Raw genomic sequence first — 18,474 nt, forward strand, 5'->3', positions numbered from 1 at the left:
ACTACATACTGCTCCTAACATTGTATTATACAATCTACATAAATTAACAAGTAAATTTAAATGATCATACCAAAAAACCTGAAAAATTTTGGCTCACCTCTTAAATATTTTTCTACATTTATTTACATAGCTCATCATATCCATCTTCTCAAACTAAGCTCTTTCAAAGTATTAGCTCTACTGAAGAAATCCTCAACCTCTCTAGCTATAAAATAAATGCAAATCAAAACAACATTGAGATTCCACCTTACCCAGAAGGGAACACTACTGCATTGTTGGTGGGAGTGTAAACTTGTTCAGCCACTTTGGAAAGCAGTATGGAAGTTCCTCAAAAGACTCCACATAGAGCTCCCTTATGACCCAGCAATCCCACTTTTGGGCATTCACCCAAATGATCACAAACAAGACCACGTTAAAGCTACCAGCACAATGATGTTTATTACAGCATTATTTACCATAGCTAAGATATGGAACCAACCCAGACAACTCTCAGTAATGAATGGGTCAAGAAAATGTGATATATTCTTTCTGCCTCTATCAGAAAGAATGACAGCCTCATTTGTTAGGAAATGAGAAGATTTGGAAAAAAATTGTATTAAGTGAAATAAGCCAGGCCCAAAGAAACATAGGTCCCATGGTTTCCCTTATTTGCAATAATGAGTTTATGTCTGGGACAAGCAGAAAAGGCCAAAAGCTATGTACATATGACCAGATAAGATGATGTTAAGTGAAATGAACCCCAAGATAGGGACACAAGTGGTTTTTTTCTTTCTTGTTATTGTTTCTAATGTATTTATAATGTACCATGTGATTTTTTTTTTGTTTCTTTGCTCCTCCCCCCACAATATAACCTGTTTTCACTGTATTTGATGTCGGTGCCCTGCATCTTGTATATACACTTCTCTAATTTGGGGAGGGGAAAGGAAAAAACAAATGCTTAAATAGGGACACAGGTTGACCCATTGTAACAGTGAGATGCACAATGCTGAAAAACAAACTTTACAATTGGGCGGAGGTGGGGGGATGTGGCTGTGGAGGTGGGAGGGAAGGGATGGAAGGGGAAAACCAAAGGAGAAGGTAACAGTGCTTGATAGGAAATATACTCATTACCTTGCTCATGTAACTGTAACCCCTCTGTACAGTATTTTTTACAATAAAAAAGTATAAAAATAACTTGGAATTTTAATCATAACTAACCTCTATTGAGAATCAAACCTTATACTAGGGGTTGCATGTATATTGACTCATTACTTACAACCCTGTGAAAATACCTTCTACTTTCCAGGTCAGAAGACATGTTCATGAAGGCTAACACACACAGAAGTGATGAATTTAGACCAGGAAATGCAGGATCTATTCAAAGCTAGAAGCAACAGTATCACTATAAGGCCAGATGGAACACTTTTTAGACTACAGTTTCCATATCCCAAATCATCTATGAAGGCAGGTTTTAAGTGTAATTGTGCCTAATATATGTTAGAGACCATCCACATATATTTTTCATTTTATCTTAAAACTTTTCTATGAGGGGAAATGATATATATGAAAGTTATCTACAAATACAGCAAAAGTCACTTGTTTTTTTGAAAACAACTTTACTGAGATATAATTGAAATATATAATTGCATATATTTGACTCACAATTTGATGTTCTTTTATATAGGCACACACTGTATAAAATGATCCTGTCAATCAAGCTAACAATTGTCAATTGGAGTTAACATTTGGGTGTGTTGAGAAGATTTAAGATTTACCGTCTCAGCAAATATAAAGTACAATATAGTTCATTAATGATCAATATTTGATTTCTAGGTATTTTTCATTACATAGGTAAAAGGGCACTATTTGACCTATCTGAGCTCATTTCCTTCTCCCTCTATTCCCTGGCAACCACCACCCTACTCTCTTCTGTGAATCTGACCACTATGGATTCTCATGTGAGATCATAAAGCATTTTTCTAAGTCTTGCTGTTTTTAACATAATGTCCTCCAGCTCCATCGATGTGATCACAAGTGTGATCACAAATACTGAGTAGTATTTTATTGTACAGATATACCACATTTCCCTTATCCCAGGAGTCAGTTTTATCTTTAGTACTGTGAATATTGCTACAATGAACCCAGGAGTGTAGGTATCTTTTTGTGATCCTGATTTCATCCCAAGGTAGGAGCATGAGAACAGATGGTAATCCTATTTTTTTTTTTAGAAATTTTCAAACTGATTTATTTCCCTTATCCTGGCAGTCAGTTTACCTTTAGTACTGTGAATTTTGCTACAATGAACCCAGGAGTGCAGGTATCTTTTTTTTTTTGGTAGTTCATGGGGCTTGAACTCTGGGCCTGGGCGCTTGTCCCTCAGCTCTTCAGCTCAAGGCTAGCACTCTACCACTTGAGCCACAGCGCCACTTCCAGCTTTTTCTGCTATATGTAGTGCTGAGGAATTGAACCCAGGGCCTCATGCATGCGAGGCACCACTGAGCCACCTTCCCAGCCCCTGCAGGTATCTTTTTGCAATCCTAATTTCAAATTCCTTGGATATATATCCCAAGGTAAGAGCACGAGAACACGTAATTCTATTTTTAATTTTTTTTTAGAAACTTTCAAACTGATTTCCCTAATGGCTATAGTATATAAAGGCTACTTTTTCTCATGCTGTTTCCTCAGGGGTTTTGGTGGTTGTTGTTATTCTAGTACTGGGCATTGTTCCTGAGTGTTCCAATTAGAAATAAGTGTCTCACAAACTCTCCTGCAATGGGCTGGCTTTGAACCCTGATCCTGAGATCTCAGGCTCCTGAATAACTAACTAGGATTGAGCCATCAGTGCCTGGTTCATTATTTTTGATAATAGCCATGCTAAAATGTGTGAAGTGATATTTTTAGTTTGCATTAAAAATGCAAAAGATGTTGAGCATCTTTTCATATCCTTATTGGCTACTTGATTTCTTTTGAGGAGTGTCTATTCCATGTTCTTTGCCAGAGTTCCTTTTATATTGAGGGTACTAACCATTATGGAAATACTTGGCAAATATTTTCTTCTCAATATAATTCCTAGTGGAGGAAGTGGGCCTCTTGCCTTGTTTTACATCTTAGAGGAAATGTTTTCCATATTTTCCCATTGATGATGCAATAGTTTGTGTCTTGTTTCCCCACAAAATCTGTATACATATAGTTCAAGGATTCTCAGATCTATTGAAAAGAGGTGGGCCTAACAGATTTGGTGTCCTTTTAGGGGTGTGCCTTTGAATTGCATTGTTTTTACTTACCATACTCATGAGCTAAACAGCTTTTTTCCACTGTGTTCTCCACCACAAAAATAAAAAATAAAAACGAGCCAATCAATCATGCTTGTAGTCTGAATATTTTGAGAGAGTAATGTAAGCAGTCAGCACAGATGTTAGCTGTGAGGCGTTCATGCTTGGCCTTCGCTGTGTTGAATAGATTCTGTATATACTTTATACTTTTTATCATGAAAGGTTAATATTGACAAATGAGTTTTTTACATCTATTGAGATCCTATGGTTTTGTATTTCGTTTTGTATTTCATCCTTTAACTATGGTATCACATTGATTTTTGTATATTAAACTATCACAGACTGAATCCCAGGGATAGATATTACTTGGCTATGGTGTATAATCCTTTAAAATGCTGTTGAAGTCACTCGATAACATATTGTCCCAAGAATTTCTGTATTTTTTCCTCATTACAAATTTGAATAAAATTTTCATGTACTCTTTGAATGTGGAACCAGGATGATGCTAGTTTTATAAAATGATTTTGAGAGTGTCTTCCTTTTCTAAGTTTGAGAAGAGTTGGTATTATTTATTCTTTGGCTATTTGGTATCATTTACCCATGAAGCCATCAGACCACAACTTTATTTCCTTGTGTACGGATCCAGTTCTGATTCAGTGACTATATATTTGTGCATGGTGTGCATAGCCATGAGAGTTGGTCACAGGCATCCATGTAGAGACTAAACTGAAAACCAGTATCAGGGTGTTCATAATGGAACTAGAAGGAAGCAGGAAACCTAGACGGGGGTCCATGAAGGTGTTAATACAGTTCCATGGGGAGTCATAACAGCCAGGGTGGTGACTTTGAGGGCTCTGTTCAACTAAATGGATAAACAGAAAGTGGTACGGTTGTACAACAGATTATTATTAAAAAGTAATAAAGTACTGAACCATAGAAGATGGAAAACATTATGCTAAATAAAATAGGTCACATAGTGAATAATTTCAATTATCTGGAATTCCAGAATAGGCAGAGACTAAGTTGATAAGTGCTTTCCAGAAACACTCATTTATTTGTGGGATCCATGATTTGTTTTGGTGTGATGGATATACTAAAAGAATTAACTCTATACTTTTAAGGGGTCTCAATAATGAGATATAATGAGAACTATTTGTTCCTGATTTTTTTCATCGAGTTTAATGTTTGAAGTCAGATTAAGGACTTCCTGATCATCTACTCTAATCAACTATTATAAAAATACTGGAATGTAAAAAAAAAGATCATTTATATGTGAGAAAACCAAGTTCCAAGAAAAATCAATGATAAGGTTATGTAAACAGACACAAATAAGACTTTCAGTATAACGGCATATATTTATTGCTTTGTTGAATTTAACAGTATTTTGCCTAAATTTTATGATTTTAGAAAAGAAAATACATGAAAAGCCTAACCAATTTTCATATTTAGTCCAATACTATTACCAGATTGATAGGGAATGCAGCATAAGGATAAGGAGATAAACATCTTTTCCCTTCTGTTTCCATCTTAAAATTTTTACTTTTTTCAAGACAATACAAGCATAACTACTCACAGCAATGGCAAAACCTGCCCTTCCCCTGTGGAATGAAAAATAATCAGACATTTATCCAAGATGCTACATATGTCTGTGAATTTTTGCCCTTCTGCACGGAGATGCTAACGGATCTTCAGGATATACGTTCCTCAAGTTTTGAGTGCTACCTTTTGCGCTCTTGCCATAACTCATGGAGACATAGGAGCAATGGAGAATTTCTGTGGTAGGACATATTATTTGTTCTTTGCACCTAACAGCAAATTCTAAATGCAAAAAACTTTTTAACCACAGCAAAACATACTGATGTCCCTTAATGTGTCTACTCAATGTTGACCTTCAGAAGCTTACGGTACAAAACATTATCACATACCTACACCAGAGGTTAACTCAGTACTCATGGGGTATTGCTTTTATCAGTCAGTGTTTTTGGGGGGAACTAGAGCACCAGGAGTGGAGGCTACAATTACAAATACTGTTACATGGTCAATGTAGGTTAGAAAATTCTGGGTTATTGCAATAAATATTTAAGATTAGTGCCAGACTACTAAATAGCAAATGTTTATACCATGATTTATGTTTCCCTTTTTCTTCATTGTTGTTTAGGTGGGGCTAGGGTCTACACCTTGGGGTCTTAATGCTTGCCAGGTAGATGCTCTTAATGCTGAGCCATACATGCAGCCCTGGTTTTTTTTTTTTTTTTGCCTATTTTTGGGATGACATTTTTGCTTCTTGCAAAGGTTTATGGTTAGGCTTCCTAGCTTTCTTTCAGAAGGGATGTTTCTTGACCTTTTGGCCTGGGCTGGCCTGGCAGAAATCTCAAGACTCCAAGTAGCTACTAAGTGAATCACCAGTCACTACAGTACTGTGATTTCCTACAGCTTCTTGCATAAGCTAGTCCGATGACTATGGGGACCCTATGTCCTAATTTGCTGGACAATGCTAGCTTATAAGCATTGCTCCAACATTAATAGTATCTCTCCTTTCCTGACTTATATGATCAATAAAAAATAATTACATCTAGTTGAGCACCAGTGGGCTCATGCTTATAATCCTAGCCACTAAAGGAGGCTGAGATCCAGAACTCAGTTTTAAGTCAGTCTGGTAGAAAAGTCCGAGACTCCATCTACAAAGTAACCAGTAAAAAATACGGCTGGAGGCATGGCTTAAGTGGTAGATCAACAGCTGAATGGCAAGCTAACTGAACATAAGGCCCTGAATTCAAACTCTGGTATCATCAAATAAAAGTGACATTTATATTCCTACAACAATCTTATATCACTGTGGTTCTGGTTCATAGAACTCAATTCGTTTTACTTCATTTTCTTCATTTGATATCTGGGAAAAGTAAAGACCATGAAGTTCAAGAGACTAACCATGAATTTCAAGAGACTAAATTAAAATAAAAGTAAAGCCTAGGACTCCTAGAGCTCCTATCTCTGATATCCTTTTTTGATCTAACAAATATATATGTATATATTTTCTTCTCAATTTTTTTCTCAACATAAAAGCCAACTAGTGCCACATTCCAATTTCATTGCAATAAAGTGTAAGTAATGCTCTTTTGTTTTTTGAAATCATAACTGTGGAATAATGGAGTCAATGAGAAAACATTTTAAAGTCAACTCTAAGCTTGAGATCCCCTTTTCATAAATTCATTAGAGTTTCTGATACTTTCCGTGTGTCTCTTGCTTAAAAGGTGTTTGTTGGGGTCAAGGATGAGTACCTAATTTTTTAACCAGCCAAAAGATTTTTGAGTGCCTCTTAAAAAGCACCTTGCTATGTTATTTTATTCTTAGTGGTTCCAAAGGTCCTCTTTAAAAAATGTTGTTTGGTTTTGATTATTATTCTTTAGGGGTTAGTATTGGTATTTGAACTTGGGTCAAGGTACTTTCAGGCTAGGTATAGTCCACTTGAGATAAATTTCCAGTAGTTTTTGCTTTTTGTGTGTGTGTGTGTGTGTGTGTGTGTGTGTGCGTGCGTGCGTGCGTGCGTGCGTGCGTGTGTGTGTGTGTGTGTGTGTGTGTTTGGTAGGTAAGTCTTGGACTACATTTTCCCTGGCTGGCCTCAAACTGTGCTTCTTCCACCTCTACCTCCTGAACAGGTAGAATTATCATGCTCTACTTTGTTTTGAGACTGTCTTTCATTAGCTTTACCTGGGTGACCTCAAACAATGATCCTACAGGTAAGCACCAGCAAATCCTTCCAAGTGTCCTTTAAAGTGAGAGTGCTATTGGCTTGGGGCATAACTATGAAAATGCCAATGAAGGAAAATTTCAATAAAATTCTTCATTCTTTTTGAGTTTCTGCTCACTTACTAGCAAGGATTAGTTTCCAATTTTGTTTGCATGAAAATCTATGAAGAAGAATTATTTATTCATATTTTGGATAATATATGGCTATTAGCAGTCCTTCCAGAGAAGGAGTGAGCGATTAGATGAACTTGAAAAAGAAAGCTATTTTTATGGGCTAACAATATAAAAATTGCTTTTCTGAGAAAGAAAAGTGAATAGTATTAAACAGGGTTTCAACTTGTGAGATTCATTTCTGTAGAGTGTGTCCTTTTGCATATTATCTAGAAGGTGAGTTCATATTAATTCTTTCCCATACAAGATAATCAGCCCAGCAGATGAAAGGAAAATTACAAGGTGATAAAGGTATAACATTTTTGGAGAGGATTTGTCTCTTATCAGTAGCTGGTGGTGTCAGATGCAGGCTGTGAAGAATCCTTGCCAAAGACTGCAAGCTGAGATGTGCTGCCGAGGTATGACATCTAGACACAGCACAATCTTCTGTCATAACAAGGCTTGCCTAAGCTAATTTACCACCGGAAGTATGTACTTGATTCAAGTCTAACTACTCAGTGAACCACCTGTTTTTAAAGAAAGGAGTACAGATTTTGATCACATGAAACTTTTCATTAAGAGGCTAACATGGACACTCATACAGTTTATGGTGGGCGGTCTCAGAAGCTTTCTTGTGTATGAGAAACGGAGCTACAGGCCTTTTTGTATAAGTTCCTGTACATCTTGTCCATGCTGTTCTCAAACATGGGTCGGTGGGATTTTCCCTTGTAAGAAGCTGCCCTGTTGGACCAGTACTCGCTGTCATCTAAATGGAGATTGCCACGTGGCCGCTGAAACGAGCTATGGAAAAGGGCAAGAAAGGATTAGAACACTTCTTTTACAAAGGAAGAGGGATTATTATTTAGCAGCATATGGTGGGATGGAAACTAAATGGTCTTTCAATATGACTGTCTACCAGTAAAATTTTTGTGCTATGGAGCTGTTAGACTAAGGGATGGAAGCAGCAGGTTGCCATAGACTCCCATTGTTCTAGCCCAATGCTTCTCAATTTGTTATAGGTCTTTTGTCAAAACCCACATTTCTAATGGGGCACTAATGGCTCACACCTGTAATCTTAGCTACTCAGGAGACTGAGATTTGAGGATCAAATTTCAAAGCCAGCCCAGGCAAGAAGTCCATGAGACTTTCCAATTAACCACCAAAATCTCCAATTAAGTACCCCCAAAAAGGCAGAAGTGGGGCTGTGGCTCAAGTGGTAGAATGCTAGCCTTGATCAAAATAGCTCAGGACAGACAAACCTACAATTCTGAAATTGATAATAATGTCCAGTTTTGCTATTTCTTTAGGGAGATGGGATTTTCTGGGCTCCCATGTCAGTGGGAGTCTGATTCCCGCTTGGACTTCCACTGATGGGAACCTCAAGGCTCTCAAAGGGGTAATTTCTTTGTGTTCTCTCAGCTTTGAAAAAACATGAAAGTGACATCTTTGCCTGTATATCATAGGAATCAAGGATAAAACTAAAATAATGTACTGATTTTAGCAGCTTTTGCAGCTAATGTATTAAAAAGAACTTTTAGAAAGAGGTTTTCTGAAGGACTGACAAACCATCCTATTCATCCAAGTATGCACACAAGAGAAATAGCAAGGGTTATAATTACTAAAAAGTGCAAACAGAACTTTTCTGGTACTCTGCTTTACTCTCTTATTACAGAGACCTAAGGGATCCAAAGGCTCAGTCATTAACATTGCTTGGTGAACTGGAAAAACAATGTTGTGGTTTATAGCAAACTTTAACTCAAGAGCAGTGCTTTTCAAAATGTGGTCCTCATACTACCTGTATTATAATCATCCATGGCATTTCTTCAATGAAGACTTTTAGCTCTCAGAATACATGGGGACAGGAGTAGAATGCAGAATGTAACCGAGGTAATGAGGTAGCCAAAAATTTGAAAATCAGAGCCTTTCCAGTATAAACCCTATTTCTACTCCTCCCTTCTCAGTCAGAATTAACTATATAGGTTAAATACTTAAAAGCAGGATGATGAATAGAGCTTTAAGAAAGAACAATAAAAATTAAAAACAATCTCCTGTAAGATGTGTGCTTTCTGAACTTTCCTCTTCCTCTTTGGATTTTCTCCTTCAAATACATCTGCAATGCATACAACTTTGGTTTTTGTTTGTTTATCTGTTGTTTGCAGTGATTGGAACCATCCCAGGGCTTCACACATGCTAAGCAAGTGCTCTACCAACTGAGCAGGTAGAACAACTTTTTGAAAAGGACATCACACTCACATTTATGCTCTTGGGCATGTAGTAAAGGAAGATGCCCCTACATAATCATAGATGAGACTCATTTCCAAGTACCCAGTAAGAAACTGGAACTGGAGGTGTGAGTCAAGAGGCAGAGTGCCAGTGCCCAGTGCTAGTGTTGAAATGTTGGGAGAATATAATCCATTCTTTGTTCCATTATTTGGAATTCTCGTATCTGTTCCTCAGGAATCTCAGGAAGGTAATAATAATCAGTGGTATAGCAGCAAGGATTCAGGGAAGCTTTGACTCATGATTTGCTGTTTTAAGTCTGAACTTTAGGGCTATTGACAGTTTTCAAAATGGAATTTACTAATATAATCATGCAAAAATATTACACTAACATTCCTGAATTACATATTGACAAGTAATACATATTGACAAACTTGTCAGTAAAAACGTCTCACAAATTCAGAAGAAAAAGCAGCTAGTGATTTTTGTGTCAGTGGTGGGGAAGGTCATTACACACAGTTACTCAAACACATACCTATACTCAGGGTCACTGTCGTAGGCAGAGTCTCTGTATAAAAGACCTCTTTTTAGCTCCAGTTCTTCATCTTTCTCTGGGTCTCGCTCATCCTGAAAAATTTAAAAGACATAGACCATTCATTTTCTCATTGCTTTTGACATGATGCTTCTGCTTCTTTGGGAAATATTCTTCATTTTAGGAAATTGTGTTAAATACTTAGGAAATTTCTTAGGAAGTAAAAAGATTGAGAATTATCCCTTTGAATAAAACTATAATTTCATTATATACACTTCTTCATCAACACATGAATAAAAATCATACCATGTCAAAATGTGTTAAATTATGTGGATTACAAAGGCAATAACTTAGGTTTGTTCATCACAAGGTAACATGTAATAATAAGGCAAGTCAGTTGACATGAAGACACACTGCATTCCTTCCTTGGTGGGCAACATGTTTTAACTTCTACTAGACGTATACAAGGTTGTAAGAAACAGGATTCCTGTTAGTAAAAGCATCAGAAGTCTGCTCAGACAATATTAGTGGTGTTGACATTCCTAAGAGGAGATAACCTCAAGAGGAGAGCTAATGGTCTACAGCTGGGTTTTTCCTTGTGGATGCTGAGAGCACAGAACAAATGTCAAGAATACCAGTGCTTTGTTCAACCACAGGTCCAAAGCAGCAAGGTTCTGGCAGTCTCATGATACTAGGCAGAAAAATTAAAGATCTAAGAGGTCAGACTCCAGTGGTACATGATGGGGGTGAGAGTGGGAGAGGCAAGGGAGGAGGTGTGGAGGTGGGGAGGAAAGCGATGGTAGGGGAAATATAAAGGAGGATGTAACAATGCTCGAGAGGAAATGGACTCATTATCTTCTCATGCAACTGTAACCCCTCTGTACAGTACAGTACAATATCTTTACAGTAGACTATATATATCTTAAAATTAAAAAACTAAGAGTCACATAGAATGTCTGCAACTGCAGAGAGGCAACAATGGCTAAGTTGAAAGCCTCTAAGACAGGAGAATGCTTTATGTATTCTTGCCTGAGATGGTAAGTAATGTATACCATGTCAGCAAGGACCTGGAATCACAGTAAAACTAGGTTAAACACATGATGAGCTAAAACGAAAACTCAATAGTGTTCTGAAGGTTTCACTTTGGAATACATATTTAAATATGGGATATGGAGAGCGCTCCTGTGCAGACAAACTTCTTTTTACCATCTTTTCTAGATGAGATACATTAACATGGGTAACTAACATTATGTTAGTTCACAATTTTATTTTCTACTCTTTCCAATAATTTACTTTTCAGAACATGTTGTATTAGTCTACATTTCTTCTAATCTCTTATCTGTGACAAATTCCTCAGTCCTCGTTACTTATAATCTTGAGAACTTTTTAATTTAATATTTTTTATTAATGTATCTTAATTGTATAAAGGGATTTCACTGCATATAATCTACTTTGATCAAATCCACTCTTTGATCAAATCCATTCCCTCTGCCCAGCATGTGGCCTTCCTTTTTAGTTGGTCTCACTCTATTTTCATACACACATACAAAGTACTTTGATTACAGCCACCCATCTCCTCTCCATTTTTAAATGGTTAAATTTTAGAGCTTCCTATACATTCTGGATATTAATCCTTTCCCTGCTGAATTTCTGGCAAATATTTTCAATCATTTTATAGATTACATTTTACTTTTTTTATTGTGAAAATACAGATGGGCTATAAGTATATGGGTACATTTCTTATCAAGCATTGTTGCCTCCTCCTTTGTTTCTCCTCCCTATCTTGATGAAATATCATTTGATGTGCAAATGTTTCTTTGGAGTACTTTGAGGTTACTTATGAATTTTGGGATTTTATTTATGTAAAGATGACAGATTTTATGGAGATTTCTTTGAATCTGTAGATTATTTTTAGGTATAAATAGTTTCAAAATATTAATTCTGTGACTTGACAAGACTTAACAGCTTTCAATACTCTTTCCTTTTCCTTTATACCTAATCTTTTAACATGCCTTTCAAGTTTAACATGCCTTTCAAGTTATTTTCTGGTCTTGCCTTTTTGGAATCCTAAATGACCTTCTATATCTAAATGACCATCTCTTTCCCAAGATTTAGGAAGTTTTCTGCTGTTACTTGAACATATTTTCTATGCTTTTGGTTTATAATCTCTCTCCATCTTCTACACCCATGATTTGTATGTTTTGTCTTTTAATAATGGCTCAGAGATTTTGCATGTTCAGATTATCTCTATTTTCATCTAAATGTCCTAATACATCCTGTCTTAAACTTAATAATCTGTTTTAAATTTGATACAATCCACTGGAGAGACTTTCAGCCATATAAATATAATATATATAATATATAATAATATTATAAACACACACAGGTGGTACTAAAGATTTGAAGTCAGGGCCTTGCACTTGCTATGTTAAGACTGAGCGTGTCACACCTCCAGCCTTGTTTTTCTCAGTTCAAGGAATGGCCTGTACAATGATCTGTCACTTTGGGGTGGGGGAGGGGACTAGGATCACAGGTTTATGCTACTTTGTGACCTTCTCATATAGTTTAAGATGTGACAGGTGTGTGCTTCTCTGCTCAGCTATGGATTGAGATCAATTTTTCTGTTCAGGCCAACTTTGAACCAAGTTTCTCTTTTTCTCAGCTCAGTTTTTTCATCTGTTTTTGAACTTTTCATTTCCAGAACTTCATTTGTTTACAGAATTTCTATATTTTCATTTTATACAGTATCTTAATTTCATTTAGCTCTTTCCATTCTTGTAGAGTTAATTCAGATACCTATTTTTATTAATCATCTTTATATAATTTTTTTACTTTAAGATTTCATCTATTTCACTATCATTAGTGTTTTGCATTTCTTGAGTTTGGGGAGAATAATGTTGCTTTGATTTTTCAGCTTTTTTGTGTTTCTGCATTGTACAACAGAGACCAAGTTCTTGGAAATTTTAATCGGTCTTTCAGTTAAAACATTCTCAGTGTTCTAGTAGTATAGTGTTATAGCAGGGGTTGGAGGTACTGGACTAAGGGGTCACTCATGTTTAGGACACTTTGGCTTGAATTCCAGCAGTAATGAGAATGAGGAAAATTACCTGGAGTTTCGTACAGCTGGAGGAGGCTACAGAGTGCTTAGACCCTGCCTAGCACTTCATGTCTCCATGGGGTTAGGAAGCTATGGAGATCATATAATTCAGGGTCTGAAGTCAGGTATTTCAGATTAACCTGAAGCCAACATGTGTAGCCAGAATGCAGGATCTAGAGGCTGAATTATGCCAGCCACCTGTTCAGCACTGTTTCTCCTGCAACCCTCAGACATTTAGCTTCACTATTCATCATGGAGGGCAGACCTCTGACCACTGCACTCATGCTCCTCAACACTTGAAGCTCTCTGCAGGTTTCTTGTCAGACTTTCTCCCTCTCCATAAACTCCAACTCAGAGACTATAACAGGATGATCCAAGACTTTCTGAGCCATAACTGACTATTCCTTGTTTTCAAGCCCCAAGAGTAAGGCCTTTATACAAGAAAAAGGAAAGAATCTTTCTTGACCAAAGACAGCCTTCCACACCAGCCCAATCACTAGCTCACTTTCACTAGGTATAAGGATTTTGAGAATTGTAGTCTTATCCTAAAATTAGAATTCTCAGTCTGTCACCAGGGATCTCTGGCTTATGATTTGATCTTTAGGTTTCTCAGGTAATTTTGTTATCCTAATTATAGAAAGCTTTCAAAAGAAAAGTTTAGAAACTAACATATAAATGCCTTTGATGAGCTTGATGTGATTTCAAGACATCTTTTACCCGGTCGTGGATCTCATCACAGTTTGGTGAACACCAATCAGAATGGAATCTGTAGGCATTAAAAACAAGAAATTTATATTAGAGGGAAACATATTATTCCCAAATTTCAGAGACAAGATGTGATTTTTTTTCTTACTCTTGTGTGATTTAATGATTAGTTCTTTATAATAAATTTAAAGATAGAAGCATTCATTTTAGAATAGTCTCCTGCACATGTGAAAGGAAGTTCAACTGCATCTATGCAAATACAATGGGAGACTGTTGTTTATAATCTATGTAAACAAATCTTGGAAATGTGTGGGGGGCAGCGGGAGATTGGGTGGGAGGGTGGGAGGAGGATGGGAAGGGATGGGAAGGGGAAACAAAGGAGGCTACAATGCTTGATGAGAAATGTACTCATTATCTTGCCCATGTAATTGTAACTCCTCTGTACAGTATTTTCACAATAAAAAAAATTAAAATTAAAAAAAAACAAAAAAAAACAAATCTTGGAAATAAGAGATCTACCTATGCAGCTCCAAGTGGAACTCTTCAATATTATTATAGAATCCACTAGTCTGTGCTGTGGTATAAGGAATGTTTATCACTCATTAAATTGATTTATAAAGGTAAAAACTAAGCATGATGCAAAAAGTATATGAGCTAATTAGGTGTGCCAATGTTTCTTAAGAGTTGTGAAGTCTAATATATTTCAATTCATAAAATATTAATATTTATTCTTCAAAGAAATAGAATTCTGAAACAAAACTAAATACAAAACTGTATTTTTAAAAGGCTCAAGAAAGCACCTTTACTACAATATTCAATTGCTTATGTCTATTGATAAATGTTTCTTAAAATTTTGTTTATTAATAGACATGATTAAGGAGTTATCATTTTAGACATGATTAAGGAGTTATCATTTTACTACAATATTAGTTTACTTAACTAAAAGAGTTTATCTGCATAAATATTCATTGAAATTAAGTAAATTACTTCTAATTTAGATAAACTCTTATGGTTATGTTGGCCATATTGCTTCTAGGCAAAACTACAATTTTGTCTGGTATATAAAATATATATTTGTGTCAGTTTAAATTGTTTATTGATTCCAGAGGTTATATATAAACACCCTGCAAATATACTACTAATTACCTTGGAAAAAAAATTAGAGAATGTCTTGTATTTAAAGATGAGGTACTAAGGATTGAAAAACAAAATGTTTGTTGTATTTAAGTAATGTATTAAAGATATATTTTATAATACACCAAATCTAGATCATTTTATGAAGATGCACAGATGTTTTACTGTAGTGAAAATAAAAAAATGTTTGTGTGTGCCTGAGAATATATCAATAGAATTTTAGATGATATATTTAAATGAGTTCCAAACTACATTGCCATTATATTTTTATTTTAGAAACAACTACGTTGTTTTTCTGTTTATCATTAAAAGCACCCATTTTATTCTAGTAAAAAAAAGTGTGCATAAAAATATGGTATAAATGTGAGTTATCCCCAGCATTGAAATATAAAGAGAATGACTGATTTTAGCTAGATCATAACTTCAACAAAGATTTCTCAAACTGAAAAAGGCAGGAGCCAAACATGGAATGAAATTGTGAACATGTAGCGAGACTAAAATTGAGGATAAAGAATAAAATTGAGGCTACCACTGTAGTATTGTGATGGTTTTATAATTGGAAAGGACCTGATCAACAAAACCATTCCCTGATTCAAAATCAGGGAATACCAGACTTCAGCAAGAAAGCTCTCATTTTTTTTTTTTTATGGCAGTGGGGAGAGGGGTGAGAAAACAGGGGAAAGGGGAGTTGTGGGAGGAAAGGGAAAAGGTACCAATCCTGGGACTCGAACACAGGGCCTAGGAACTGTCCCTCAAGACCAGCACTTACCACTTGAACCATAGCTCCACTTCCACAGTTTTTGGTAGTTTTAGTAGAGATAATAGTCTCACAAATTTTCCTATCTGGACTGGCTTCAAACTTGGATCCTCAGATCTCAGCCTTCTGAGTAATTAGGATTACGTGCATGAGCTACCAGCACTCAGTTTCTTTTGAACTTTGGATGGCTAATATGTCTCATATATGTTGAAGGTAAATAGATGAAATCATCTGTTTGTAAAAGGGTGCCTTCAATATAGCAGCCAAACATACTCTTGTTCAAGTTACCAGTTTTGAGCTGTACTTTTCATATATTCATTATTAATTATGTCCAATGACCCTAATATACTATAGGATTTAATGGCTAACTCTAGATTTTGTATACCATGCAAATATGCTAAATTTTCAGCTTGTAAAAAGTGGGGAAAAAATGAAAATGTCAGTTCTTCAATTCCTATGTACAATTTAAAATAACCTTTTCTATGTTACTGTGATGAGGCAAGGAATTTCCTATTTTGCTTTTGAAAAACTTGTATGAAGAGAGATTATTTCATTTATATCCAAATTTTCCAAGTGTCTGGCTTGGGTTGACAAAACACCAGAAAACTGGAAGTAGCTCAAGTGGCAGAGTGTTCACCTTGAGTTAAAGAGCTCAGGGACAGTGCCTATGCCCAGAGTTCAAGCCCCAGATCCACCAAAAAAAAAAAAAATAGAAAAAGAAATAACTGTTGAACAGGCAGATGTTTTCTGTTTCTATTAGACTATTCAAAGGATTAGTGTCAAAACAGACTACCCATTACCTGTCCCTGAGAGAAGCTCGATTTAACATGGGGCTTGGGCAATGCTTTGGCACTGATGAGGGCGCTGAGTGGACTAGTAAGGTCCTCGTTGAATGCTGGGGCTTCATACATGGCCTGGAGCCCAAATAGTCTTCACACCTTTCTAAAGAGTCATCGAAGTCTCTTCCATGGGGTGTCCTGATAACCTGTTTAAAAATATGTATATATGTTTCCATATCTAGATCTATTTACATAGATGTGTATCTACATATCTCTATGGACACACAGTATCTATGTATGCAAAAGGTTTTTGAATAAGAATTGGGTTGGCATAAAGGTGGGTATATATAAAAAAAGAACACATATTAATAAAGTAAATGATAGCCTACTTAAGCTTCATTTCATTTGTTCTGGGAATGGACAAATACAGAAAGATAGAAGAATTACTTTCTCCCCTTGTAGTCTTTATATTCTAGTAAAATGTATACTCAGGCAAGGAGAGACAGGCTTAAAGCATATACCTATCAAGATGGTCAAGCACAATGAAAGTACTGCTTTGCCAGCTATTCATTTGATGGTGGACTAATCAAGAATAAGTAAGGGTATCAAAGAAGTTATCGACAAACCAATAAGCACTCCAGTCAAAAAATTGACAAATGACCTGGAGATGCTTCTGAAAAGAAGTACAAATGGACAATAAATACATGGGAAAATGTTCATTATCTTTAGCTACTAAGGAAATGCAAAGTAAAATATATTGAGTTTTTTCCTCACCGTCAAGACTCTCAATAGAAGATGTGGAAGTAAAGGAATCCTTACACACTGTTGTTGGGACTGTAAAGCCACCGTGGAAAACAGTATGGGGTTCTTCTAAACACTAAAAATACAGCTACCCTACAATCCAGCTATATCCTTTCTGGAGATAAGTTTGAAGATACTGAGAGTTATAACATATATATTCTACATAACCTTTATTGCAGCACCTTCCACAAAACAGCAAGCTATGAAATCAGCTTTGGCATACATCAATATATGAATGCACACAGAAAATGTAGTGTATGTATAATACATGTATGGATGTATTAAAACATACACTATGTAACATTGAATCAGGAAAATTATCTGAGCTTTTCAAGTTTTTAATCAGAAATCCTCAGTTAGTGTGGTATTTCTATCATTGCTTATAAAGAAGAGAGCATACCTCAGACAAAGTCTGGGCAAATACCAATATCTAGGTAGGATTTAGTAGCATTGTTATATCTTTTTCAAAGCTAGCACCTATTGAAATATGACACTGCTCTTTAATTTATAATACTGAGATAAAAAGTAAATAAAAAACAAAACAATACTGTGCGTTAAAATTAACCTCTCTTCTTTCTCTTATACGAACACAAACACTGAATAATTAATCCAAATGAATAATCAAATCCACAAAAGACTTGTTCGAAGACATTTTGTTAAAGGATTGACTATTTTGATCCACTTGACATAACAGCCAAAATAATGACATTCCATGATGTGACAATTATTTTTGTATTTTTTACTAAATAAATATGATAATCCTCGTGTAGTTGTATATGAGAAATCTATTTATGCTATTGTCTAAAATCCAGGACAATTATGCTTCTGTCATTCATTTGACAAACCTTATAATCCTTGGCACGACAACAGCCAACATGGGAATGGTCTGAAAAAGAAATAAAATATAAATATAACATATTTGTTTTTACCTTTGATGTTAGTATCACTGGTGAAATTGTTATTCCTGGCTTATAGAGAGCTGCCTTCTAGCTAATTCCTCATGTATCATGGAGAGATAGCAACACACATACAAGAAAACATAGTGGGAAGGTGGGAGAAAGCGGCAGGAAGAGAGGGTGAAGGAAGGGAGAAAGGGAGTGTGGGGGAGGGAGGAATAGAGAATAGTTCTCTAGTCTTTTCTTACAAGGGCATTTAAGCCCACCACAGTGCATATAAATCTAATCACTAAAGGTTTCAACATATATTTATATGATACAATTCAGTCTATAGTAATGTAATGTCTTTCAAGTGTGAAAAGCATATAAGAATTATTTGTACTATTACTACTTATGTTAAAAGCT

The 18,474-nt window shown here is 35.8% G+C and overlaps 1 protein-coding gene across 3 annotated transcripts in view; it reads right to left on the minus strand.

Annotated features, from left to right (window-relative positions):
• Nucleotides 1–4,586: 4,586 nt before the first annotated feature.
• Nucleotides 4,587–18,474, minus strand: part of Spata6 (spermatogenesis associated 6) — a 68,071-nt gene continuing 54,183 nt past the window's right edge. For all 3 annotated transcript variants that reach the window (XM_042682521.1, XM_042682513.1, XM_042682530.1), the window contains 5 exons: nt 18,019–18,059; nt 16,394–16,578; nt 13,667–13,763; nt 9,904–9,995; nt 4,587–7,949 (listed from right to left, as the gene is read on the minus strand). In XM_042682521.1, the coding sequence (XP_042538455.1) occupies nt 7,769–7,949; nt 9,904–9,995; nt 13,667–13,763; nt 16,394–16,578; nt 18,019–18,059 (596 nt within the window). In that variant the 3' untranslated portion in view covers nt 4,587–7,768. The remainder of the gene's footprint in view (nt 7,950–9,903; nt 9,996–13,666; nt 13,764–16,393; nt 16,579–18,018; nt 18,060–18,474) is intronic.

Source organism: Dipodomys spectabilis, unplaced genomic scaffold, assembly GCF_019054845.1.
Source record: "Dipodomys spectabilis isolate Male_0828 unplaced genomic scaffold, ASM1905484v1 ptg000002l, whole genome shotgun sequence".
In the NCBI taxonomy this organism is placed as follows: Eukaryota; Metazoa; Chordata; class Mammalia; order Rodentia; family Heteromyidae; genus Dipodomys; species Dipodomys spectabilis.